At 37.7% G+C, this 24849-nt stretch overlaps 1 protein-coding gene across 3 annotated transcripts in view; it reads left to right on the top strand.

Annotated features, from left to right (window-relative positions):
• Positions 1–24766, top strand: part of Csde1 (cold shock domain containing E1) — a 34860-nt gene extending 10094 nt beyond the window's left edge. Inside the window, exons 3-21 of one of the 3 annotated variants that reach the window (XM_021230934.2) lie at positions 2819–2965; positions 5303–5501; positions 6573–6682; positions 7081–7173; positions 7783–7880; positions 10679–10760; positions 11072–11200; positions 11323–11448; positions 12105–12317; positions 13761–13901; positions 13988–14152; positions 16052–16159; positions 16976–17151; positions 17714–17826; positions 19606–19725; positions 21387–21565; positions 22187–22350; positions 22957–23089; positions 23488–24766. In XM_021230934.2, the coding sequence (XP_021086593.1) occupies positions 2828–2965; positions 5303–5501; positions 6573–6682; positions 7081–7173; positions 7783–7880; positions 10679–10760; positions 11072–11200; positions 11323–11448; positions 12105–12317; positions 13761–13901; positions 13988–14152; positions 16052–16159; positions 16976–17151; positions 17714–17826; positions 19606–19725; positions 21387–21565; positions 22187–22350; positions 22957–23089; positions 23488–23535 (2535 nt within the window). In that variant the 5' untranslated portion in view covers positions 2819–2827 and the 3' untranslated portion in view covers positions 23536–24766. Of the gene's footprint in view, positions 1–2818; positions 2966–5302; positions 5502–6572; positions 6683–7080; positions 7174–7782; positions 7881–10678; positions 10761–11071; positions 11201–11322; positions 11449–12104; positions 12318–13760; positions 13902–13987; positions 14153–16051; positions 16160–16975; positions 17152–17713; positions 17827–19605; positions 19726–21386; positions 21566–22186; positions 22351–22956; positions 23090–23487 lie in introns of those variants that run through there. The other 2 variants (XM_005076536.4, XM_021230935.1) reach the window with 2 other exon arrangements.
• Positions 24767–24849: the final 83 nt, after the last annotated feature.

The raw sequence follows: 24849 nt of genomic DNA, 5'->3' as shown, positions 1-24849 counted from the left end.
CTCGAAAAACAAAAAAAAAAAAAACAAAATAAAAGTTTGGGTTTGTTTTTTTTTTTTATCTAGAAATTATAACTATCCCTCCCCCTTTAAAAGTTTTTTTTTCATTCTTTCTGAGCACTTTGCATGACATAAGTATTGACTTTTGTAGTCTTTTTTGAACATTTCATTTTGTTTATTATTATTAGTGTGTCTGTCCTTTATGCCCCCTCTTCCTAGCTAGCTATGTACAACAGGTTGACTATGAACGCTGAGCTCCTCCTATCTCTTCTTTCAAAGTGCTAGGAAAGGGGTTTTGGCAATGTTGAAGAAATAGGTTGTTAATAACTATAAAGGGTGTAGTTTACCCAAATTATTAGGAATTCTTTGAAAAAAATAAAACATTCCCAAGGTTGTATTCTCAGCACTCCAAAAGGTTAAGGCAGGAAGATTGCTTTTTAAGTCTAGCCTGGGTTGCATAGTACAAGGCCAACTAGAACTATATTGTGAGACTCTGGTTTAAAACATCAAAAACAGTAAAGTTGAATAGTGTCTGTCTTTTCCTATGAGGGATAAAACAGTACTTAAAGTGGTTAAAGTCTACTTTTCAGAGTCTGGTAATTTTTCTTTGAGAAAAGGGGGACACTTCCTTCCTTCAGAGTGATGTGTGGCAGGAATACAAACTTGAAAATTTGGGGTTACAGCTATCTGAATTTTGTGTTTTGAGGGGGGGTGTTTTCGAGACAGGGTTTCTCTGGCTTTGGAGCCTATCCTGGCACTCGTTCTTTAGACCAGGGTGGCTTCAAACTCACAGAGATCCGCCTGCCTTTGCCTCCCGAGTGCTGGGATGAAAGGCCTGTGCCATCAAAGCCCGGTGAATTTTGTGGGGTTTTTTTTTTTTTTTTTTTTTTTTTGAGACAGGGTTTCTCTGTGGCTTTGGAGACTGTCCTAGAACTCGCTCTTGTAGACCAGGCTGGCCTTGGACTCACAGAGATCCACCTGCCTCTGCCTCCCCCAAGTGCTAGGATTAAAGGCGTGCGCCACCACCGCCCAGCGAATTTTGTGTTTCTTATCACATAAAAATTCATGTAGTAAGAAAGACTAAACATAAAGAAATAGGACTTGGAAATTCATGATGTAAGTCAGTAGCCTAGAATAATGGTCTTCATATTAATTGACTAAAATCCATGTCAGTAAGAATCTTATGAAAACTATGGATTGTGTTATTATACTATGTTTTTGGAAGATTACAGATGGTAAAAATGAACAGTATTATGGGAATAGTTTTATCTGTTTATAGAGGTTCATGTCATCTTCACTAGATAAGAATGGTCTGTGTACTTGTTTGTTTTTTTGGGGGCAAGTTTTTGATTCTCTTGTTTATAAATTTTTTGATAAGCAAGTCCTTGCTTCTTAGGTGCTGGGATTAAAAGCATGTGCTACCATGCTTGGTGTAAGTATTTGTTTTGTTTTGGATCAGTGATTTTCAACCTTCCTAATGCTTTGACCCTTTAATACAGTTCCTCATGTCATGGTGACCCCCAACCATAAAATTATTTTCATTGCTACTTCATAACTGTACTTTTGCTACTGAATTGTGAATACCTGTTTTCCAGTGGTCTTAGGCAATCCCTGTGAAAGGATTGTTGACCCCTCTTGCCAGAGGTTGTGACCCACAGGTTGAGAACCACTGTTTTGAAGACTTGTTTTTGTGCTCTTTTACCTTCTTTTGTAAGGCAGTATTTCACTGTAGTCCTTGCAGATCTTCAACTCAGTAATCTTCCTTCTTTAGATTCTGAAATGTTAGGATTATTCACATGAACCACCATGCTTGGCTTCATGTTTGTTTTGAACTTCATCCTATTAGGAATTATTGTCTGGGGACATTGTATATGTAGTATAATATATTGCAGCTAATATAAGCCTGACATACTCATTAGATCACATTAAGTAGTCATTTCTTTCGTAATGAGGTTGAATAGCTAGCACTGGGAATAAAGTGTCAACTCCTATGTGTTTTGCTTGTGCTTATCTTACTTACCTTCCATGTAAGTTTCTGCAGCAGGTGCCTCTGTTGTGGAGTTAGCTGTATAACTAAATGTGTTGGGCATATTTGAACTGTAGTATGCTGAGAGCAAATGAATAAGGAAATAAGGACTTCACTGTAAACCTAGTGAGTTATAGTTTAATTCTCAGAATATTTGAGTTATCTGAGAAGTTTAACTATCTGATACATCAGCTTAGTGGGAGCTGAGCTGTATATACACAGTAATATTTATAGGAACTAATTTTTATCTTAAGCTAAAATGTAATTGCAGCATTTTTGTCCTATTTCCTGTTGGATTAGAATTGAGATTATATTCTGTTTAAATTGTTTGAACATTGAGAAGACATTTGGCTTAGTGGTTTCCTTAATAGCCATTAGAGCCCCCCCTTTTTTTTTTTTTTTTTTTTTTTTTTTTGGTTTTTCGAGACAGGGTTTCTCTGGCTTTGGAGACTGTCTTGGAACTAGCTCTTGCAGACCAGGCTGGTCTCGAACTCAGAGATCCGCCTGCCTCTGCCTCCCAAGTGCTGGCATTAAAGGCATGCGCCACCACCGCCCGGCGCCATTAGAGTTCTTGTTGTTTTGCCGACACAGGTTTCTCATGTAACCCTAGTTGTCCTAGAACTTGCTCTGTAGACCAGGCTTGCCTCAAACTGGCTGTCACTAGAGTGTTCTTACGAGGTTTAAAAACTTACATATAATACAGGATAATAATTGTTTAATATATCTGGGAATACTTTTCAATTGACCTTAATTTACTGATCATACTTATAAACATTGTGCTATATGTTGCCACAGCCATTTGATATGGAGAACGTATTTCCCTTGTCATCAGATCCTCAGTCCACTTCTGCATCCCCTCCTTCACTTCCTTTACCCTTGTCTTCATCTTCCACCTCATTTGGGACAAAAAAACAAAAGCGAACCCCCACGTATCAGAGATCTGTAAGTCAGGAAAGGAGTGATCCAGTTTGTCTTGCATCGTGTTAAGCATGGCTTATGAAGGCTTTGTGGTCTAGTTGAAGTGCCTGCAGGCTTTATAACTTCCTAATCATTTCTTTCGCTTTGAAAGCATAAGAGTATGAAGCATTGCTTTGTTTGGTTGGTTTGTTTTTTGGGGGGGGGTTCTGAGACAGGGTTTCTCTGTATTGTTTTGGAGGCTGTCCTGGAACTCGCTCTGTATAGACCAGGCTGGCCTCGAACTCATGGAAAACCTCCTGCCTCTGCCTCCCTAGTGCTGTGCACCTCCAATGCCCAGCTGGTCAGAAGCATTGGTAATGGTTGCTTAGATCTTGTTGGAAGTGGATGATTTCACATCCTTATCGCCAGTCATATTCTTCTGTTTTAATAAAATTACTAAGTGATTTTAGTTGGAGTCATCTACTAGTGGATTTTGGCAAGTGATTCTGTTTCCTCCTTGGTGAATGGGCATATTATTTTTATGGAGTATTGTGAAAATTTGAGTTAATACACTTCAGAAAAATAGCTCCATAAAGGAAATAGAACTTAATTACTAACAGGTATGCTTTGATTTGCATATTTTGAGCATTCCACGTATTGTTTCTTTTTTTTTTCCCGCTTTTTCTTCTTTTTGTATTATTTTGTATTTTTTCTCTGTGGAGCCCTGACTCTCCTCAAGCTCACTCTGAGACCAGACTGGCCTGGAACTCAGAGATCTACCTCCCCTGCCTCCTTGTAAGTGCTTGGATTAAAGGCATGTGCCAACAAGACCCAGACTGTTTATCTTTCAAGAATTTTGGTCTTTGGGGCTGCAGAGATGGCTCAGTGGTTAAGAGTGCTGGCTGCTCTTCCAGAGGACCCAGGTTTGATTACTCGTACCCCCACTGTCTGTGACTCTGGTTCCAGAGGATCCAGTGCTCACTTCTGGCCTTCACGGACAGTAGGCAGTATTTGGTGCACAAACATACATGCAAGCAAAATAATCATTATTTACATAAAATAAAAAACGAATTTTGCTCATTGAAGATATATCATTGTAGTAATTGCCTGTTTCAGGTAAGTGAAAATGCTTATGTCATAATTTTAGTGAAAGGGACTTTTAAAAATTAAATGTAGAGCCGGGTGTTGGTGGCGCACGCCTTTAATCCCAGCACTTGGGAGGCAGAGGCAGGCGGATCTCTGAGTTCGAGGCCAGCCTGGTCTACAAAGTGAGTTCCAGGACAGCCTCCAAAGCTACAGAGAAACCCTGTCTCAAAAAAAAAAAAAAAAAAAAAAGAATTAAATGTAAAGACTTAGGGATGGTACATCTGTGGAAAATTACTCAGCCTTTACTAGATATTTTTTCCATTTATGCTTCTTTTAAATTTATAAAACCATTAATGATATATGAAGTACCCAAGGTAATAGTATTGGACCTAAACAGATTACATTGTATTGTAATAGCTCCATTTCTCACTGAAAATATTTTTGCTTTATCAGATCTTAGAATTGATTAGCCGTTGACATTTAGAGATGTTACTGTCTGAGTACTGCTTGGTTTCAGGGAAAGGTCTTGAAATTTTTTTGTTTTGTTTTTCAAGACAGGGTTTCCTGTGGCTTTGGAGGCTGTCCTGGAACTAGGTTTTATAGAGTAGGCTGGTCTCAAACTCACAGAGATCTGCCTGCCTCTGCTTTTCCAAGTGCTGGGATTAAAGGTGTGCGCCACCACCGCCCAGCTGGTCTTGAATATTCTTAGGAATTAACAAAACATTGTTAAGTAACTCTTTGGCTGGGAGTTTTGACTCATAATTTTCAATTATTTTTTCAAGGACTTGATCATGCATTCGCCACATTTTTTAGTTTGAATTAAGTATTAAATAGTTTATTTTATTGTGTCAATCTCTACTAACTTTATGAATTCAAACTGCATGACTTACAAAATAGTGTGAAGATATTTACTTAAATATGAACATAAGTGTTAACAAAGCTGATAATTTTAGATAGTTTTTTATATTGATTGCTTTTGTTCTATAATTGTTTCAGTAATTTAAAGTTAATGTTACGTTAATGTTATTGCTTTATCATAGTATTAAGCTGTAGAAATTGTTTGGTTTTGTAAGTGAAAATTCTATGTGACAGCAATTACTTATAAGTTTCTTCTGAAATGTTAACTAAGTATTGCAGTAGTAAAAACCTAAGTCAACTTTTTAAAAAAAAATTAACTTCATTTTCTTTGCCTTTCTATAACAAAAATAAAAGATCTGTTACCAGATTTAGTATGCTGTGGAAATTTTGAGCAGATCATATATATTGAGTGCTTTTTTTGTTTTCTTTTTAAAACAGATGAGCTTTGATCCAAACCTTCTCCACAACAATGGACACAATGGGTACCCCAATGGTACTTCAGCAGCACTGCGTGAAACTGGGGTTATTGAAAAACTATTGACCTCTTACGGATTTATTCAGTGTTCAGAACGGCAAGCTAGACTTTTCTTCCACTGTTCACAATATAATGGCAACCTCCAGGACTTAAAAGTAGGAGGTAATCTGTCAGTTAACCTTTTAACGCCCTATTGCAGGTCTACTGGTTCTCTTGAAAGTGCTTTTTTAGTGTTATAAGCCAAAGAAGATGAATATTTTAGTTGTGCTAACTACTGAAACATGTATCCTAATTTTTACTGTAATAGTATCCTTTTTGAGATCTGAAAGACTTAACTGTTTAAAAGATGAGCTTTTTTTTTTTTTACTTTAGATACTTAGACAGTTTTAAGGAATAAAGTTACAGGTTTCTCTTTCAAAATAACAACAAAAAAAGCAGGGGGCTGGAAAGCATCCACAGCAGTTATGAATACTTGCTGCTCTTACACAGGACCTGCATTCAGTTTCTAGCACCCGTACCTCAGCTCATACTCCAGTTCCAGGGGATCTGTTAGTCTTTTCTGGCCTCTTTGGGCACCAGACACACACACACACACACACACACACACACACACACACACACACACACACACACACACACACACACACACACACTTCGTAGTCTACTTATGTAGAACTCTCATATACATTAAAAAATCTTTGAGAATGAATTTAGAAAAGTGGCTGACATGAATATTTGGTGTACCAGATGCTGGAGGGTCATGCTGTTTAGCATTTCATTTAATCTTCTCGTCGATCTTGTGTGTTAGAAATTGTTACTTTATGATAAGGAAGCCAAAGTATAGTGAAGTTAAAATAGAAGTTTCCAAATACTGAAATCTTATATTATCTCATTTTGTAATGTGTGTAAATGCCATGGAAAATAGGACTTGATGTCCCACTCTAAGGCAGTGACTCTGGAATGCTCCTAGGTAATCAGAGTTACTTGTAAGGCTGGCTAAAATACATATTGCTGTACTTGATCCCCAGAGTTTGTCTTTGCCTAGGTCTGAAGTGTGAGGCTCAAGAATTTGCATGTCTCCTAAGCTTCACAGGTAATGTTGATGCTTCTGGTGTAGGAACCACACATTGAGAACCAATGGTCTAAGATACTCAAGTATTACTTTAGAGTTCAGAAGCAAGATGCCATTTTTCAAGCATTAGTCCAACAAACATAACACATTCTTTATTCTAGATGATGTTGAATTTGAAGTATCATCTGATCGGCGGACTGGGAAACCTATTGCTATTAAATTGGTGAAGATAAAACCAGAAATACATCCTGAAGAACGAATGAATGGACAAGTTAGTGACTTTAATATTTCATGTTTCCTTAGGGCCCTGTATTTGCATATCTTTCACATTAGAAAAGGAAGATTGTCCCCTGCCTCCTCAGTTTGCACGAAGAGAGCTCTAGTATATAAAGATAACTTTTAAAATTAGATCAGAAGCACTGGCGTTTCTTGACCTGAAATAAAAACGTGGTCAAGACTCAATTTGGGTTTCATACATAACCCTAAGTCTTTACTTACAGTCAACTTGTATACTGTAAGTTTGAAACTTGGCAGCATGACATCCTCTTGTGGATCATATTAAAATGCATCCCTGTGTATAGTATAGAGGATATTAGAACTCAGTTTATATTGCACAGTGCTGCTCCTGAAATGATTAGCAATGGAAATTTTTTTTTTTTTGACTGGTAGGTTGTGTGCGCTGTTCCTCACAACTTAGAGAGTAAATCTCCAGCTGCCCCGGGTCAGAGTCCAACAGGGAGTGTATGCTACGAACGTAATGGGGTAAACTTGTGTATTTTTCTTAAACCTTTGCCTGATCCATCATGTGATCTATAAGCGTACTTTAAAATTCAAAGTAGAAAACGTAAGCTAGTTGCTAAAATCATTTTTAAATTTGGTTTTAAGAGGCTTCAAGTGCAGCATAATAAAATTATTTTTAAAGAAAAAAATCCATAGGACTTCCAAGTGTGTTAGCTTGCCCAAGTGTGACCTTAGTTAGAAAATTAAGGAAAAATGCTCCTTTAAATCACTTTTTGGTGGGCTGTGGGGAGGGATTTATTTCTGTCCTTTTAAGCACTAACTCCAGGTTTTTATTTGGAATGCCTTATATAAAAATTGTCTTTTTGAAATGTAACTACAGTCTCTGGGCAAATGCTTCCACGTGTGTAAAAGCTTTTTGAACTTGGATTGCTGCTCAGCTGTGGACTCAAAGAAGTCATCAGCACCATGGAGGGGGAAGTGTGTTTATGAATAAGACAACTTACTTGCCATACTGCATATAACTTTAAGAACTTTGGCTTTAAAACTCCAGTATAAAAAATATTTAAGTAAATTATGTTGTACAGTAAACATGCATCCTGCTGAGATATAATATAGCTTGTTAATTCACAGGAAGTGTTTTATCTGACTTACACCTCTGAGGATGTGGAAGGGAATGTTCAGCTGGAAACTGGAGATAAAATTAACTTTGTAATTGATAACAATAAACAGTAAGTTGTCTTCAATGCTTTTCTAACCTAAATCATTCTTTCTTGGTTACCTTAAAAATTTCTGAAGTGAGACCCTGGTGTGATGGTGTGCCCTCCTGATAGTCCTAATGCTTGGAAGGTCGAGGCAAGGCAGGATCAGGAGCTATAGACCAGGCTGAGCTATGTTAGATTCTGTTTCAAATACCTAAGAAGGGGTGGTAAAAAGGGGAAATCTAAAGTGATTTAAATACTTAATTGGCAAACCTGGGTACTTTTCATGACCTTTGAAGGGGTTTATTCAGCAGCTGAAGCCTTAAAGATCTGTAAATAATCTTTGGTCAGATATCAGAGCGTAAACATTGTTCTTTTCATTTGTTTTTTAAGACAGGATTTCTCTGTGTAATCCTGGCTGTCCTGGAACTTGCTCTGTAGATCAGGTGGACATCAAACATAAAGATTCACCTGCCTCTACTTCCTGAGTGCTGGGGTTAAAGGTGTGCACCACCACCTCCTGGCTCAAAACATTGTCATTTTCAGGGAACTGCCTATTCATTGAAGATTGTTTGAAGAAGGACCAATAAATAAAGATTAGTTTTGAGAAAACAATGAAAAGTCAAATAAGAAATGAGGAAAACTGTGGTCAGAGAGTATCATGACATTTTGGGGGAAATGGCTAGAAGTTTGATTTAGCTGTGTTGGTGGGGTGCAGGAGCATGAGATGAGCTTTATAGCATGATCCTTGAAAAACTTGGAGGTAGTAAGGTTAGAGTTGTGTAAGTGCTATAGATAGTTGACTCTTGTACAGTAGAGATGCTCTAGACTAGTAGTGATTGGAGTTAGTCCGTTTTATTACATACGATCAGCCAGTAATTTGGACATGAAGTCAAATTACATTGAGGAGGTCAGAATCTAGATACTGTTTTTTTCTGGCCTGGCTTAAGAAGCAAATGATAGTTGTTGGAATGCTAGAAAAAAAAATGGACTGTGGGTTTCTATATTACTAATTTTAGACCAAGCATTTTTTTGGTTCTTCAAGACAGGCTTTTTCTTTGTAGTTTTGTAGACCAGACTGACCTTGATTAAACCCACAGAGACCCTCCTGTCTCTGCCCCCCGAGTGCTGGGATTAAAGGCATGTGCCACCACTGCCGGGATAGACCAACCATCTTAGTTGAATATGAAGTACAAAACCAGGGAATAGATAAAATGGGTTTCAGACTAGAGCCACTGAAAGCTTTATTTCATTTATAATAATTCCTAATCTATGCCAAAGATTTGTACTAAATAATTTTTACGTAGTACTTGTTTAATTTCTTGAGGTTGGGTCTCTATGTAGCCCCTTCTGGAACTCACTATGTAGACTAGGTTGGCCTCAAACTCAGAGATCCTCCTGCCTCTGCTTCCTTAGTGCTGGATTAAAGGTGTGCACCACCATGTTGGATATTTATTTAATGTATGTGTACGTGTGCCGCTTGTACTACATGCACACAGTGCCTCAGGAAACCATCGTATCCCCTGGATGAAGCTTACAGGTTGTGAGCCATGCCCATATGCCCCACATGGGTACTAAGTATTAATCCCATGTCCTCTGAAAAGAAGCAGCAAGCACTCCTGAGCAATTTCTCCAGTACCTGCACTTAGTTCTTAGTCCTCAAAAGAGCATTGTAGTAATTGCTCTGACTTTAGACAGCTGCTCTTACCCAGCAATTATACAGTTTACTATTATACAGTTTACACTGTCTTTGAAATAAACTTGAGTTGCTCAAAGATTGGGTAGTGTAACAACATGTGGTGTTTTAAATGTTTTCAGTTCTCTAATCGGGTGAATATCATTTTCAAAACTATGGCAAAGTCTCCTGTCTCTTGGAGGGCAGAAATAAGATGGTGGTGGGAGCCTTTAATCCCAGCACTCAGGAGGTAGAGGCAGGATAATCTCTTCCAGGACAGCCAAAGCTACAGAGAAACCCTGTCTGCCATCTCCACTGCCCCCCCCCCAAATCCCAACAAAAAAAGATAAAGAAATGACTACTAAATTTAACAGTTACTGATAATGAACTTTTAAAATTCTTACCAATACTCATACTTAACTTTACCTGACTGTAAAACTAGAGTTTTTCATTTTTGATGGAGTTCAAGTTTGTTTTTATTTCAGTTCTTCTGTTAGAATTGCCAAGTAGAAGCCGGGCGTTGGTGGCGCACGCCTTTAATCCCAGCACTCGGGAGGCAGAGGCAGGCGGATCTCTGTGAGTTCAAGGACAGCCTGGTCTACAGAGCGAGTTCCAGGACAGCCTCCAAAGCCACAGAGAAACCTTGTCTCAAAAAAAACCAAACAAACAAACAAAAAAAAAAAAGAATTGCCAAGTAGAGCCGGGTGGTGGTGGCACGTACCTTTAATCCCAGCACTCGGGAGGCAGAGGCAAGCAGATCTTTGTGAATTCGAGTTCAGCCTGATCTACAGAGCTAGTTTCAGGATAGGCTCCAAAGCTACAGAGAAATCCTGTTTCAAAAAAAAAAAAAAAATGGTTAAGTAGAGTAGCACATCATCCTATACCCAAGTAAAAGTTTGCTTTGTTTTTTAATTTTAAAAAGTATTTCACAAACTCATGAAAAAAAATCCCCTGAATTTGTTAGAAAAGATGAGAACTTAGCACTTTTTTTCATATAGAAGGGTTAGATATCAAACCTTACTTTTTTAACCTTACTTTTGTTCTTAATGACAGAATTTTTTAGAGCTAGGAAAATTGTTTTGTTTTGTTTTTTGCCTCAATAGTTTGTAAGCAACTCAAATAATTTAACACTCTTGATTTCTCTCTTCTCCAGCACTGGTGCTGTAAGTGCTCGTAACATTATGCTTTTGAAAAAGAAACAAGCTCGCTGTCAAGGAGTAGTTTGTGCCATGAAGGTAATTGTTAATAAACTTGAAAGTTTTATGTTTGCTGTTGGTTTGCTTTTGAACTACTTTTAAGCTTTGTGCTACAAACTCAAACTTGTTGGTTTTTCTATCTTCTGCTGTAAGACTACTTTCTTATTAACTTAAACTGAGTTTCATAAATCCCTTGATTGCTAGTTCTGCAAGTCTTGGTAAAAGACTTTACCAAGTTGTATTGTTTGGACTAAAGTATAATTTGAAGATAAAGCTTACTAATTTTTTTAATTGTAATCAACATTTTTATAATGATAATGTTCTTGTTTTGGGGGGGCTTTTTGCTTTAGGAGGCGTTTGGCTTTATTGAACGAGGTGATGTTGTAAAAGAGATATTCTTTCACTATAGTGAATTTAAAGGTGACCTAGAAACCTTACAGCCTGGAGATGATGTGGAATTCACAATCAAGGACAGAAATGTAAGATGGTTTATTTATTAGCTTCCTTGGTCATTGGCCTTTTAATATTAATAGTGGATTATATGATTAGGAAGCACTTAAAATTATGTGACCCCCTTGCCCATTCCAACCTCTTGATTTAGGGTAAAGAAGTTGCAACAGATGTCAGACTATTGCCTCAAGGAACAGTCATTTTTGAAGATATTAGCATTGAACATTTTGAAGGAACTGTAACCAAAGTTATCCCAAAAGTACCCAGTAAAAACCAGGTGAGTTGTCTTTATTGGAAAACTCTTCTTTTGACTAGTCAGCAATACAGTATTACCGGGGATACACTAAAGTTATAGTTTGATTCATAAATTGTGTGTAGTGGAAGTATAAAAAAATAGATACTAAGGGTATGCCTCAATGGTAGAGGGCTGTCTTAAACATATACAGGGTCCTCAGTGCTGCAGAAAGAAAAGACAAAACTAATGAATGGCATGTTGATGGGTGTGTTTTTACTGAGTGATTCAAGAAAAGATCAAAAGATATGTTACTTACGTTGTTGGGAAAGATCTTTAGTATATTGGATTGCATTTGCTGCTGCTTCTCCAGTCACCCCTTTTATCATCTGTTAATTTATGGGGAGGTAGAGTGAGAGATGTTATTGCTGGGTCAATGTGGGATATAAAAGGCTGAAAATATTTTTCCTTAACATTTTTTGGTATCATAGTGCAATCTTGACTGCAGTGTTTTAATTTTATGGTTTTCATGGGATCTTAGATCATGAAGCTTTCATATTGGACATTATAGTGTCAGCACTTTTTTTCCCTTTCAGGGTACTATATTATAAATAAGCTATTTACTGTGTGTTCTTCTTGTTTGACTTAGAGCTAAAAAGGATGAGAAATCTCCAGCTAAAATCGTTTTTCCTTCTCATCAGAATGATCCATTGCCAGGACGAATCAAAGTTGACTTTGTGATTCCTAAAGAACTTCCCTTTGGAGACAAAGACACAAAATCCAAAGTGACCCTGCTGGAAGGTGACCATGTTAGGTTTAATATTTCAACAGACCGACGTGACAAATTAGAACGAGCAACCAACATAGAGGTTCTATCAAATACATTTCAGTTCACTAATGAAGCCAGAGAAATGGTGAGTGTTTAGTATGATTGGATTTTTGTCTAAGTTTTAGGGTTTGGTGATACATTTTGATTTGTGCTATTAACTGGGAACTTCTTAGGCTAATAATTTAGTGACTAAGGGTGCTTGCTTCCAAGTGTGACAGCCTAAGTTCAAGGCCCAGGTTGCACATGATGAAAGGAGCCAGCTCTTCCAAGTTGTTAGAGGAACTAGGGTGAGCTAATGACTGTCTTTTCCTTTTTAAGTAGCTAAGAACCATACATATTTGAATTAGTCTAAGCTTAACATCTTTCTCACTTGGAAATAAATACAAATTAAGTTTAGATTGGAAATCTGGATGATTGCTAATACAATGTGAATGAGACTTCAAGAATTGTATTTTTTAAAGATTTTTCTCTGATGTTTAGTAAACACGAGGTTAAACAATGCTAAGTAGGTCTCACATCCCTTACAATAATGCTTTGCATATTTTTAATGAGCACACATCTAGGAGTGGTGTGTGCCTAAAAACATTCTGTAGACTGACTTTTCTCAAGATACAGTTTGTATTTAATGTTGTTTGGGCTCATACCATTGGTAGCATGTCTGAATTTTTCTAAGTTCCTTGTTTGTTGAGACAGGATTTCTCTACCTGGAACTATGTAGAACAGGCTGACTTTGAACTCACATAGCTACCTGCCTCTTGACCTCCCCAGTGAGTTCCAGGTTAAGCTCCAAAGCTACATAGAGGAAAATCCCTATTTGAGGGAATGGGGGGAAGAAAGTAAGAAAAAGAGACAAAAAAAGTATCCTGATCACCATTGGGAGTTTGACAAGGATTAAATGTCAAAATATTTAGGTCATATTCAAAACTCTAGTAATCTATCTCTGCCATAAATAATAAATGTGCAATTCATTGACAAATGGATTAAAAACTTACGTTATTTTAGTAAGTGTGAGGGCCTTGCATGTTTCAAGATTTGTGGATACAGTGATCCACAAAGCCTGCATTTTCATATAGATCAAAGAAAACATGAAGAAAAAAATACTATATTTTGATTTTTGCATCTTAAGTTCTTTCTATGCCTAAAGTCATATAAGATTTTGAAGTAATAGTAAAGTGTTGCTTTTGTTATGAGGTATATCAGTAAATATTTCAAATTCTTTTGTTATTGTCATTTGGATTTTTATGAAATATGATGTATAAAATGTTATATTCATAAGGCTTTTATAATGAACATTTGCCAAGGAGAGGCACCTGGAAATTCAAAATTACTGGGGTTAAAATGCGTTCTTAAATATTGATCAGGCGTCAGTATGTAGATGGGCAGACATTGGGTTTATTAAAAAAGCATAGTGTTTACTATGTTGAAATTAGTTTGTATATCAAATAGGAATAAGTTCAACCTAATGGTGACTTTGAACTTCTGGTTTTGACCAACTGCACAACCAGTGAAAATGTTATTTGGGTTTCAGGGTGTGATTGCTGCCATGAGAGATGGTTTTGGTTTCATCAAGTGTGTGGATCGTGATGCTCGTATGTTCTTCCACTTCAGTGAAATTCTAGATGGGAACCAGCTCCACATTGCAGATGAAGTAGAGTTTACTGTGGTTCCTGTGAGTAGTTGTTGGGAAAAGTGTTGAGGGGTGGTTTTCTGCCGTCTCCTTTGTAATTTTAAAGTTAATTTTTGTTTTATTTGTAGGATATGCTCTCTGCCCAAAGAAATCATGCTATTAGGATTAAAAAACTTCCCAAGGGCACGGTTTCATTCCATTCCCATTCAGATCATCGTTTTCTGGGCACTGTAGAAAAAGAAGCCACTTTTTCCAATCCTAAAACCACAAGCCCAAATAAAGGCAAAGACAAGGCAAGTGTTATGTGATCCAATTGGTTTGTATGTCTTTTATCTTTGATTACAAACAGATTCAACACAGTCCACATAATAAAATTTTGTTTCCTTTTGGGGAGGGGTGATTTCAGACAGAGTTTCTTTGTGTAACAGTCTTAGATGTCCTGGAACTTACTTTGTAGATCAGACTAGCCATGAAATCACTGAAATCCACCTACCTCTGCCTCCCAAGTGCTGGGATTGCCCAGCTCATTATCTTTTGTGTGTGTGTGTGTGTGTGTGTGTGTGTGTGTGTGTGTGTGTTTGTTTTTGAGGCAGGGTTTATCTGTGGCTTTGTAGAGTGTCCTGGAACTAGCTCTTGTAGATCAGACTGATTTCGAACTCAGACATCCACCTGACTCTGACTCCAGAGTGCTAGGATTAAAGGCATGCGCCACCACTGCCCAGCCATGATGGTACTAGCCTGTGATTCTATCTAGGCTGGAAGATCAGGAGTCATTCTCAGCTATGTAGAGCATTCAGACAAACTTGGTTATTAAAAGTATCTGTAATATTGGCATTTCTTATCTTCAGCTTTGCAAGTGGGATATTTTAGCCAGTGTCCTTCTTTCCAGTATGCTAGATAAAAATATCTTGCTAAATGAACTGTGAGAGACAAAACTTCATTTAAGAACCATTCATCAAAAACCTTTTTACCTCTATAGTGAGTAAAGTTTTCCAAGTTGGATATATCACATTCATGTATTTCTATTTCTATTTATTAACAAGTCCATTGACTATGCAGAAGTCTAAATTCTATTGTCACATATATATGCAGAATGATTCTTGCTAGATGTAAAGTTTTCTGTAGTCCCACAGGTCTCGTGCTGTTAATAAGCAGTATGTTTGCCATAAAGGCCAAATTAAATCCCCAGCAATCTCCCCCCTCTCATACACACAAGCAAGTTTGTGAGAGTACTCTGGCAAAGTAAATAACTGACAAGATCTGGAAAAGTTCTGTTAAGGTGTTTGCATTTCATATGTTGAGATAGAAAAGGGCTTTCTGACAGAAAGAAGGTATAGATGAGGGAAAGGGACAGGGAGGAGTTCTTTGGATTTTGGTTTTGGTTGAGGAAGAAGAACATTGGTAATTGCTAAGTTCAATGGTGAACTTGGACTTTGTTGTATACTTTAAGATAGTTGGGGAGAGCCGGGCGTTGGTGGCGCACGCCTTTAATCCCAGCACTTGGGAGGCAGAGGCAGGCGGATCTCTGTGAGTTCGAGGCCAGGCTGGTCTACAAGAGCTAGTTCCAGGACAGCTGCTACTTAAAGAGTTTTTATGAGAAGGCTAAGATTCATGCTGCAAACAAATATTCTCATGGCTGGAAATTACATACTTTTTTTTTTTTTTAAGGTTTTACGAGACAGGGTTTCTCTGTATTGTTTTGGAGGCTGTCGGTCCAGCCCGGCCTCGAACTCAGAGATCCGCCTGCCTCTGCCTCCTGAGTGCTGGTATTAAAGGTGTGCACCACCAATGCCCGGCGACATACTTAATTTTTGATAAAACTGAAAAGGCTCAGTGATAGATTGAGGAGGCAGTTCTGAGTGAAGGCAGGCATCCCTTTTATTTCATGTGTTTTACCTTGTTTTATTTAGAGAGTCCTGGAATAAATTTCTGCCAATTCTTTGTATTAAGGATTTCTGAGTTCTGTAGTTATTCTTTTTTCCCTTTTTGTAATTTGTTAGTGGCACACGCCTTTAATCCCAGCACTCAGGAGGCAGAGGCAGGTGGATCTCTATGAGTTCGAGACCAGCCTGGTCTACAAGAGCTAGTTCTAGGACAGGCTCCAAAGCTGCACAGGGAAACACTGTCTCAAAACAAAAAAACAAAATAATAATTTGTTAGTGTTCTTGAGGATATTTATTTTTATTTTTTAGGAGGCGGAAGATGGCATTATTGCTTATGATGACTGTGGGGTGAAACTGACTATTGCTTTTCAAGCCAAGGATGTGGAAGGATCTACTTCTCCTCAAATAGGAGATAAGGCAAGCTAATTCTTATTTGAAGAAAAGTTCATGGTTATCATCTTGATCATAAAGCCTAATAGGTGCTTTAAATTTTGTTAAGCTTAGGGAAAGTATTTTTGTACTTTAAAGGTTAAATATATAATTATAACAGGGTCTTGTGAGTTTCTAAAACATAATGAATACTAGGTTTTTTAGGCATGAAACACCCCCTCCCCCCTTACAGGGTTTCTCTGTGTAAGAGGTTTGGCTTCCTGGAATTCACTCTAGACCAGGCTGACCTTGAATTTACAGAGGCCCACCTACTTTTAATCCCGAGTGCTGGGATTAAAGGCATGCACCACCACTGCCTGGCAGCATGAGCTATTTTTAGAGACAGATGAGGTGGGTATACCTGTAACTCTAGCATTCAATAAATAGGCAAGGTGCACAACCATTAGATATAGTTTAATATTTCCACAAGAAAGCTTAAAGTAATGAAATAGAGCCAGTATAAAATTATGCCAAAGATTTTATATTGCCTGATTTCAGACAGCCTTCTTTTGGAGAGAATAAGACTACAAAGAGTTGAGGGGCAAAAACTTTTTTTCTTCCATTGTTTTTATTTAACTTTTTACACATGTCACTCTCAGTTCCCTCTCCCTCCCCTCTTCCCCCAGAAGGGCAAAACTTAATCCTTTATGAAAAATGAGTTGCTACATACAGTGTTTTCTGGAAATTATTCTGTTAAAGTAATTATAAAAGAGATCTGAAGTAATAAGCATGGTGTGGGGTGTTCCGGATTTCATTTTTAGAGTTACAGAAGATGATACTAATAATCATTCTTATTTTTTGTAGGTTGAATTTAGTATTAGTGACAAACAGAGGCCTGGACAACAGATTGCAACTTGCGTGAGACTTTTAGGTCGTAATTCTAACTCCAAAAGGCTCTTGGGTTATGTGGCAACTCTGAAAGATAATTTTGGATTTATTGAAACAGCTAATCATGATAAGGAAATATTTTTCCATTATAGGTAAGGAATGCCTTTTAGGCACCATACTATTCATAGTCTTTCTGTTAGAGTTTCAAAAATTTAGTCAGTTTATAACTTTTTGGTAATTGTAGTTTTTAAGACCTAATTTTCCTATTTGTAATTATGGCAAGATGTATACAGAAGTTAGTCATCTGCAAAAAAGATATATATGCACTTAACCTACCTTTTCATATTTCTTCTTCAATGAAAGAATCCTGCTTTGTTGTAAATATTGGTACTAGGGTGATGTAATTCGATATACAGTTATAGCATATAGTATAAAGTATGGGTTCTTTGAATCAGCACCGGATTTTTTAGTTTTGATTCAGATTCTGCCACTTTCATCAAATAAATTAGTTCTTTTCATTACCTTGAAGCTAGAGATACTTCATTTATTGGGGTCTTTGTTTGCTTAAGCATTTAATGAATCAGTAACTTAAACCACGTCCAGTGTAAGTAGAGTTGTTACGAATGTTAGAAAGAGTAAAGGCTACTTGATATTGTTAATGGTAGTAGTAGTAATAACTTCTTTTAATGTCACTCTGTTTTTCTTTCCCTTGAGTGAGTTCTCTGGTGATGTTGATAGCCTGGAACTGGGAGATATGGTTGAATACAGCTTGTCCAAAGGCAAAGGCAATAAAGTCAGTGCTGAGAAAGTAAACAAAACTCATTCAGGTAACGAATTGTGATTCCTTAGTCATCCTATGCTTTGATTGGAAGATAGTAGATAAGGTGGGAGAAGTGGATAAGATATAACATTTGCTTTCTGGTGCCAGATCAGCAGTAGACCATGGCTGTTTGTCAAGAAGCATCCATGTTCTTACCCCTATCTTGGATTTCTAAAATTCTGGACATAACCATCTTTTTTTAGCAAGTTTTCATGATTTGGTAACATTAAAGATGGCATTTTGAATTTGGGGGTGGTAGGAGTTTAAAACAGGATCTCTCTCTCTGTAACTGTGACTAGCTTAGAACACTAGCTGTGTTGATCAGGCTGGGTTCAAATGCAGAACCACTTGCTTTAGCTCCCTAGTGTGTGTGCCGCCATGCCTGGTTCATATCTGATTTTGGAGTGGGATGGGGAACTAATGCAGTTCTGATAATTTTTAGGAATTGTATTAAATGTCTTTTTTTTTTAAAGCATCCTCCTGCTTTTTTTTAAAATCCCAGAAATGTATTATACATTCTCTATATACATACATCTTACTGCTCTTAGGAAAATACAAATTCTCCTGGTAGACTACTTTGGTGAATCATCAGTCTAAATGTGAAAAATGAAGACAATATTAGATGTTTAGGGTCTCTAGTTTTGGGGTAGTGCATGTTTGCATTGGGAATGGAGCCTAGGGTCTAGTACTTACTTGACAGCTCTGGTATCTCCTATTTTTACACAGCCTGCAATGCCAGTTTGGCTTCTTTATCTAAATTCCCCAAACAATACTTTACTTTGAAACTTAGAAATAGGACAGCTAAGACCATCCATTTTGATTCCACAGATACCTAAGTACACAATGTGTTTGATGCCCTAGAGATATAATTGTGAGGAAACCAGACAAGTCCTGGTCTTTTATGCTTTTGGGGGGGGTAGAAAATAGAAGTAACAATAACAAAAATATCTGTTCATTTGTTGGTTCATTTTACAAGGCAGGGTTTCTCTGTAGCCCTGACTGTCCTAGAATTCCCAGAGATTCAGCTGCTTCTGCCTTGGGAATCATGGGATTAAAGGTGTGTGTCACTATGTTAGGCTCAGAAAGCATTAAATATGATTGTTACACCAAACTCAGATATCTTTAATGGCATTTTAGAAGCATTTATGGTTAAGTAATTATCCAATTAATAAAACTGGTTTCAGGTTCCATATAATCTCAACTGGGTAAGATCTTGAATTCTAAGTCTGTCTGAGCTACATAGTAACATAATTATGCATAGTAACATAATTATGCATGGCTGTACATGTAGGTGTTCCAGCATGGAGGGGAAGAGAATGGGATGGAGAGATGATTCACTGGTTAAAAGCTGTATGCATAATAATGTATATTCTTTCAAAAGACCTAAATTCTTTGGTGTCATAAGCAGTTCTCTATAAACAGCTCCAGATCTGATGCCCTCTTAATAGCACTGGGTACTACAGTCATTGCAGAAACCCATAGCATATAATTAGAAACAATAATTAAAATCCATGAAAATCTAAGCTTGTATGCACATTGGGCTTGTATTTTTCACTTTCCATCTATCAGGTAAAGTTTAAAATTACGGCCGGGCGTTGGTGGCGCACGCCTTTAATCCCAGCAATCGGGAGGCAGAGGCAGTCGGATCTCTGTGAGTTCGAGACCAGCCTGGACTACCAAGCGAGTTCCAGGACAGCCTCCAAAGCCACAGAGAAACCCTGTCTCGAAGAGAAAAAAAAAAGTTTAAAATTACTGAGTGAAGATTATGTGTGCATTTGTTTTGTAGTGAATGGCATTACTGAGGAAGCCAATCCCACCATCTACTCTGGTAAAGTCATTCGTCCTCTGAGAGGTGTTGATCCAACACAAATTGAGTACCAAGGAATGATTGAGATTGTGGAGGAGGGTAAGCACAGTGAAATAAATCTGCCATGCCTTCTGATGAGCACTTAACGTTTTAATATGTAATGATGGGCTTCATTGCATTTGTTTTCAGATTTTTTGGACGCTTAATTTAAAATGGACTCCCTTCCCATGCTTACTATTATTTCTATGCTCCTTGAAAATTAAGTCAGCCTCATTTAAACTGAACAAATGGACTATGCTGAATGTTAATGTTGAATGGTAATTTTTAAAATCTACTAGTCATTTACAGTTAGTAACCATTCAGTTTTATGAATACTTCACTTCCTGAAGGCTTTGGCTTCCTCTGCTTTTTACTTCTATAGTATTCTCCCCATCTTCAAACAAAGATTTGGTAATTATTTTTTTCCCAATAGCCACCACACAGAAAGGCCAACTTTATTTGAAAAGTGTGCATCAAATAAATGTAGTAAAAGGAATAGGGAATGCTGAATAATTAGGATAACAGGGTTAAATAATGGAGTAGTTGAAACATTTCACTCAAATGATAACTTGTCTCAGAAAGAGAAGAAAGCCTTGTTATCATCTGTAAGTCAAAATGTGAAGTTAAGGGAGGAAAGCTCATTTGTAGAAAGAACCTTGATAGTCCGTGCTTTATCACATGATGTTCTTAGGAAGTCCATTCTGCATGAATTTCCACTGTTCCATTTCCCCTCCCCCATCATAACCTCCAAATAGGAATTGACTTTGTGACCCAAGTACTGCTCTGCCCGACAAATCAAAGGATATTGTACATGAGCTACTAACTTTAACATGTGCTATCTGCAAGTTGTCCTTTTTGGTATTTTGAGGCAGGGTTTCTGTTTCTCTTGTGTCCTAGCTTTCCTGGAACTTACTTTGTAAACCAAGCTGGCCTTGAACTCACTGAGATCTTCCTGCCTCGGCCTCCCAGGTGCTGGAATTAAAGGCCTGCCCCACCGCCCCCCAGCTTTTTGTTAACGTGGTATTTTAACATTAAATATTCAGTTTCTTCATCTTTAAAAAGACAATAGTATCTTTAGCCTCAGGAGAGTATGACTTATTATGAATCATAGAAATGTTAATAAATGGTTATACCTCTTCACAAATTAGTCTGCTGGATTATTTCAAACATTTGGACCTGTGTGTGCTAAGTGCTAAAAAACAAAAATTAAAAAAAAAAGTCTTAGCCCTATAATTATCATTTCTAGCTCTGAAGCTTGCTTATTTTTGTTGTTAATTCATTGGCTTTGTCTGAATGCTGAGTCAATGAGCAGGTCACTTATTTTCTATCTCTTGCATTGGTCTCTAGGTCACCCTTTATTGTTATAGTGCAGACTTCGAGAGTAGGGGATTGGAACAGATGGGAAGAGAGCCTGCTTTATAAACCCTGACCTCTTAAGAGAAAGGAGTCTGGATCATAAGGAAATCTGGATGTCAGATGCATGCATTAGTTTACCTATGCGGTGCTAGTTTGCTGCCTTGTCAGTACTTTTGATTGGTTGGCTCATAATACATTTTAGAAGTTAGTCACTTGAGCTATCCGGGTTTTTGTTTTGTCATCTGCCTCCATGTTAAGATTCCTGTTAGCTTTCAAGGCAAAACTTTTCATGCCTAAAAAAAATTGTAAGGTAACAAAATGCATTTTTAGTGTGTATATTTGAGTTTGTGTTGCTTTGCTTATAGGGGATATGAAAGGTGAAGTGTATCCATTTGGCATAGTTGGGATGGCCAACAAAGGGGATTGCCTGCAGAAAGGGGAGAGTGTCAAGTTCCAGTTGTGTGTCCTTGGCCAAAATGCACAAACTATGGCCTACAATATCACACCCCTTCGTAGGGCCACCGTGGAGTGTGTGAAAGATCAGGTAATTAAGTGCTGTGTCTCTGGATCTGCGTCTGTCCTTTGATAATGTTGATAAGAAAACGTCATCGTCAAATATTATGTAAAATTTCCCCCTACTAGCTTTGAATGGCTTAAAACTTACTATATAGACCCGGTTCTCCTCAAACTCATAAGAGATCTACCTGCCTTGTCCTCTTGGGTACTGGGATTTAAAAGTCATGTAGTTTTTGGTTTTTCAAAACAGCTTTGAAGGTTGTCCTGGAACTCCCTCTGTAAACCAGACCTGCCTCTGTGCGCCCACCCTACAGCCCAACCTGGCTCATGTAGTTTTTATTTAGACTTCATATTGCTTTTGGGGGGAGGAGGGGAAAAGTGACATTAGTAAGGAGAAAATAAGAGTGATTATTAATAATTACTGTCACTCAGTAGGTACCATCTTAGTCATGCTTATAATAAGATGAATGGCAGTTATGTCAGAAGTTTAACGTTCTTGATTTTTCTGCCATACACCCAGCTGAATTTGGCTCATCAGTATAACTCCTTTCTAATTAAAGCTAGCATTATCTTTCAAAATGAAGTGCTTTTTCTTTCTGTAGTATGTCTGCTCCATTGTAAATTCTTTGTGTGTGTTTTCTTTTTCTAGTTTGGCTTTATTAACTATGAAGTAGGAGATAGCAAGAAGCTTTTTTTCCATGTGAAAGAAGTTCAGGATGGCATTGAGTTACAGGCAGGAGATGAGGTGGAATTCTCAGTGATTCTTAATCAGCGCACTGGGAAATGCAGTGCCTGTAATGTTTGGCGAGTCTGGTGAGTTTGTTTATTGTGGTTGGATTAGTAACTGCCCTGAGTTCATTCCTCTAATTTGTGTAATCTGTGCTTTGCCAGATTTCTTTCCTTTTCTACTCTGTCTGTTTGGGTTTATTAGATACTATTTTCCACTTTAACCATTATCTAGTTTTGTCTTTGACTCTAGTCATTCATTGATTTGAGACAGGTTTCAACTTTATATTCATGACTGACTTTGAGCTTGCTGACATGCTCCATCTCCCTTACCTCTCTTTCTGATGCTCTACCAACTGAGCTATCTGGGCTCTTTTCCATATCTCTTTCTATATCTAGTATTTATTATCTGACCTTGAGTCTCTGAGACACACTTGGATACCTTGTTTTATGTTATCTGTGGAATTAGTGTGTCTGCAGACAAGTCTAGGGTCTCACTGAAACAATTCTTCACAACACCAGTTGCAACTGAGCTAAGAAAAGTATATATAACCAAGCTTGTCTGTCTTGTCTTGCTAGTTAGCTAAGTTGAGGCAAGAATCCCTCTCATTAAAAGTGAGTCATTTGGGTAGGAGACCTCACTGATTGCCTTCTTCCCAGCAATTGTCGTTTTTCTCACTTTCACACTTACAGTGAAGGCCCTAAAGCTGTTGCAGCTCCTCGACCTGATCGATTGGTCAATCGCTTGAAGAATATCTCCCTGGACGATGCCAGTGCTCCTCGTCTAATGGTTCTTCGTCAGCCTAGGGGACCAGATAACTCAATGGTATGATTCAGTTGAGGATTTGAGGGAGGTCAACTGATATTACTTCAACTGAAAGAACTTAGTTAAGCAAGGACTGCTTATCACTAGTTAGTTTCCTCACACATTGTTCTACCCCTATAGATGCTTTCTAAAAGAAGGTTTTGTTTTTTCATTCCTTTTGAGACAGGGTCATATGCAGATCAGAGTGGCCTTGAGCTCCCCACTCTGCCTTTGCTTTACCTTTGGTAGGATTATAGGTGTGTGTCATCACACCAAGAAGCATATTTCTTGCTTTCAGGCCTATTGTGTTCTTACTCTTAGGAGAGAATTTGTAATGGATATGATAAATTAAAGTTTGTTAGAATTTCATGTTGTGATTGTCATACACTTAAATTATTAACTGTTTTATTTCTTCACAGGGATTTGGTGCAGAAAGAAAGATTCGTCAAGCTGGTGTCATTGACTAACCACACCCACAAAGCACATCATTAATCCACTATGGTCAAGTTGGGGGGATTCTGGTGAAGGGTTCTGAATATCTTTCTCTTCATCCCTCCCAAAATCTGGAATACTTATTCTATTGAGCTATTACACCAGTTTTAACACCTTCCTCGTGTTATGTTTAAAAAAAAATAAATAAATTTAAGAAACCATTTTAAAATTATGCACAGTTGCAGCCTGGGGAACTTAAGGTGGCGCCTTATAGTATCAATTTAGGAGCTTTATTTGGTGCATTTAACGCAACTGGTAATTGCAAATTCCACTTCGCCTGTGTAAATGAACAATACAGACTGTTACCTTGTTGGCCCTGTGAAATTCTGCACTCTATTCAGTATATACTCTACCTTCATTACTTAGCACTCAGCCGCATTCTTTTCCTTTTCTTTCCTGTTTATTATGCTTTAATTCTGAGGACCATATGAAGGTAGAATATATTATCTTTAAAAAATTACAAAAATTTATATAGCAAACGATTTTCTTAAGTTGATGGCCAAATGTTAAAATGTTATTTTCATATCATTTATAATCTTGTCACAATCCACTTAACGAGTTTGATTACATTTCAGTGAAAATTATCTTCCAGAGTAGGTTTTTTTTTTTCTTCCTGGGATGGGGGGTAAATAACTTTACTACAATTAGTATGTATGGTGCAGAATTTCATGCAAATGAAGTGTGCCAGCAGTGTGATAATTTAAACATATTTAAACAAAAGACGAATGCACAAAATTGCTGCTGCTTAGATCACTGCAGCTTCTAGGACCCAGTTTCTTTTACTGATTTAAAAACAAAACAAACAAAAAAAATAAAAAAGTTGTGCCTGAAATGAATCCTGTTTTTTTTATAACTAGCCCCCTGGTTCCAGTGTCCTGTTGAATACAGGCACTTGATCCTTGGCGTAGCTTCTGTTCAACTTTGTATCACGGGAATGGATTGGCCTGATTTCTCTGCCCTCTTGAATTGGCCCCAAACAGGGTCTCTGGCAAGTGGAGTGAAGGCTTTTTGTCTAAAGATGACAAGAGTCAGCTCAGGGGTTGTGGGGAGGGCGCTTTCATCTTCCCCGTTGTCGTTTGAGTATTTGATCTCTGGGTAAAGAGGCCATTTATCTTTGTAAACACAAGACATTTTTGCTTTCTCCGTTTTTCTGTTAATGGCGAAAGAATGGAAGCGAATAAAGTTTTACTGATTTTTGAGACACAAGCACCCAGCGCTTTCATTATTGAAACCGGAGTGGGCGGGAGGGGCGGGCGGGACTGGGTGTGGCCAGCTGCAAGACTCCTAGG

This window comes from Mesocricetus auratus, unplaced genomic scaffold (assembly GCF_017639785.1).
Source record: "Mesocricetus auratus isolate SY011 unplaced genomic scaffold, BCM_Maur_2.0 Super-Scaffold_100009, whole genome shotgun sequence".
NCBI classification, from domain to species: Eukaryota; Metazoa; Chordata; class Mammalia; order Rodentia; family Cricetidae; genus Mesocricetus; species Mesocricetus auratus.
Note: the sequence above shows the minus strand (reverse complement) of the source record. Positions and strands in the feature narration are given on the sequence as shown.